At 52.4% G+C, this 2,380-nt stretch overlaps 1 protein-coding gene across 1 annotated transcript in view; it reads left to right on the forward strand.

Moving 5' to 3' along the window:
• PNPLA1 (patatin-like phospholipase domain containing 1) overlaps positions 1 to 2,380 on the forward strand; it is a 48,210-nt gene that overhangs the window by 43,468 nt on the left and 2,362 nt on the right. Inside the window, exon 6 of the mRNA XM_012646576.1 lies at positions 207 to 791. Within this exon, the coding sequence (XP_012502030.1) occupies positions 207 to 791 (585 nt within the window). The remainder of the gene's footprint in view (positions 1 to 206; positions 792 to 2,380) is intronic.

The raw sequence follows: 2,380 nt of genomic DNA on the forward strand, positions 1-2,380 counted from the left end.
GCAATGCCTGCTTCCCCACACCAGCTCCAAGGGCCCGGAAAACACCGCAGTTGTTTTTACTCACTATAAATTCAAGTAAGTAAAGAAAAGCCATTGAAAAGCACTGATCCTGTTTACGAAAACAACTTGGGAAAGCAGTTTTTGCAACGCCATGCTGATACGGGGGTCAGTGACGCCACTGTGACCCCAGCTTTTGTTTCTCCTAGATGCTGCCTACCTTAATTCTCCCTCCAAGAGAGTGATTTTCCCCCGGGTGGAAGTGTACTGCCAGATAGAACTCGCCCTTGGCAATGAGTGCCCCGAACGCAGTCGACCGAGCCTCCAGACACGGCCGGCCAGTCTGGAAGGATCCGCACACGTTCACACGCAGTGGGCTCCCAAAGGGGATGGAAGCGGGGGCCATGTTCCACCTGAGTCCCCACCTGTGCAGACACCTGCATCCACATGTGAGTGGCCCATGGAGTCACCTGTTTCACCACCTGTCTCTTCATTTGAGCAGTCACCTGCATGGCCACTGGCCTCCTCACTGCCACATTCTCCAGCTGACTGGCCACCCGGCTCACCTGCAGCTATGCACTCACCTCCTGGCTCACCACTGCCCATCACGCCACCTGGGTTGTCACCTGTGTCACCTCGGCAGCAGGTACGACCATCTGCATCAACACCCGGACCCCCACCCTCCCAGGCATCCACATCACCCAGGCCATCCCTGGGGCCTTCAGCTGTAAGAGCACCTCCAGCGTCACCCGCACAGCCACCTGCGGAGGAACTGGGCCCAGAACAGCCCCAAGGTAGGACCGCTCTGTCTTCTCAAGCTGTCTTCATGTCTGGAGCCCCCGTGCAAGTGCGTAACAACACGGTGGCTGATAATCGTTCCTGTAGGGTGTAGACTGAGGTTAGTCTCAGTGGCTCTGCCTGGTAGAGGACAGGATACCACCACAAGGGGGCAGTGTAGTTGACATTGTTCAGTCCCTTGCCGTGGTGCTTCTCTAAGTGTGGTCCCTCCTCTGCAACGAAAGCATCACCTGGGGACGTGTTAGAAATGACGATTCTGAGGCCCTACCTACTAAATCACAGACTTTGGGGGCTTTGCCCAGCGTCTTTACAAGCCCTCCAGGTGAGTTTTTTGCCTCCTCACATCTGAGAACCACCGTTGCAGTGGAGTCTTGCTGTGAGAGCCCCGCGCCGGGCAGTGCGGCTCTAAGAGCCGTCTGCAGGCGGAGCAGCCCTGGGCGGGAGCCGCGAGTTCCCTGCTCACGACGGAGAGAGAGCGGAGACTGAGAGTAAGCACCTGGAACCGTTCGCGGCGCTAACATACCGCCACGACATCCAAGAGCTTGACCGTTTTTCCACTAATCATTTGCCCTGTATTTCACAAAAGTACTAGTCTGTTAAGAATTGCAAATAAATTTTTTTTAAAAAACTGGCTCTTCACTACAGATAGTTTGAGAAGGGCTCCTATAGAGGCTGCAGAGATGGGGCCTTTCAACCGCCCTTACTCTCGGGAAACCTCTCGCAGAGGAGATGACATGGATATTAACCTCAAAAATATAAGAAGTATCAAGTACTATTATATATAATTAATAAAAACACGGTGTTGGAGAGTATTTGTAGAGAATAAGATGACTTCTTTCTAGGGAAATACGAAAGCCTTCTTGGAGGTGCCAGGTGAGTTAAAATGGGCGGGATCTGGACAATCGTGGATTGTGGGATTGGATGGGACGGAGTAGAAAGAGCATTCCAGATTTCGTTTATTCACGAGGCTCAGGTGCAGGGTGGGAAAGCGCAGGGTACACTCAGGATGAAGAGTTCATGTGTGTGACCACGATGGATGGTCTGGGTGGGACAGAGGAGAGGGACCCAAACCATGGACTGAAGCCAGGTTGTAGAGTCCCCACAGCCCATCAGCCAAACTTCCACTGTTATTGGTCTCCTTCTCTGGGGACCTGCCCCAAGTCAGGCATGACCCCCTTCCTCCGGAATTGATTTACTTTGATTCTTTTAATTACAGTGAGACAAAAATATCAGGATATTAACAGTCAGAAAATTGGTCAAAGTGTTTTACATGCTTTCCTATTTCCTGTTAAATGCAATGCATTTGTTTTATGTTATTTACACCTGTGCGTAAAGGTGGGCGTCTGCAGGTGCCTGGGCAGTCCCGCACCTGAGTTGGCATTCCTCACGCCAGGGATGGGCAGAGGCGCGTATAGCCCAGTGGTTCTCAACTGGGAGTGATTTTGCACCCCGCCCCAGGAGACATTTAGCGATACCTGTAGACATTTTTGGTTGTCACCTAGTGGACAGAGGCCAGGGATGCTGCTGAATGTCCTGCAGTGCAAGGACAGCCCCCAACGAAGAATTGTCTGACTTCAATGTCAGC

The sequence above is a fragment of the Propithecus coquereli genome, unplaced genomic scaffold (assembly GCF_000956105.1).
Source record: "Propithecus coquereli isolate 6110/MARCELLA unplaced genomic scaffold, Pcoq_1.0 Scaffold248, whole genome shotgun sequence".
Taxonomy (NCBI): domain Eukaryota; kingdom Metazoa; phylum Chordata; class Mammalia; order Primates; family Indriidae; genus Propithecus; species Propithecus coquereli.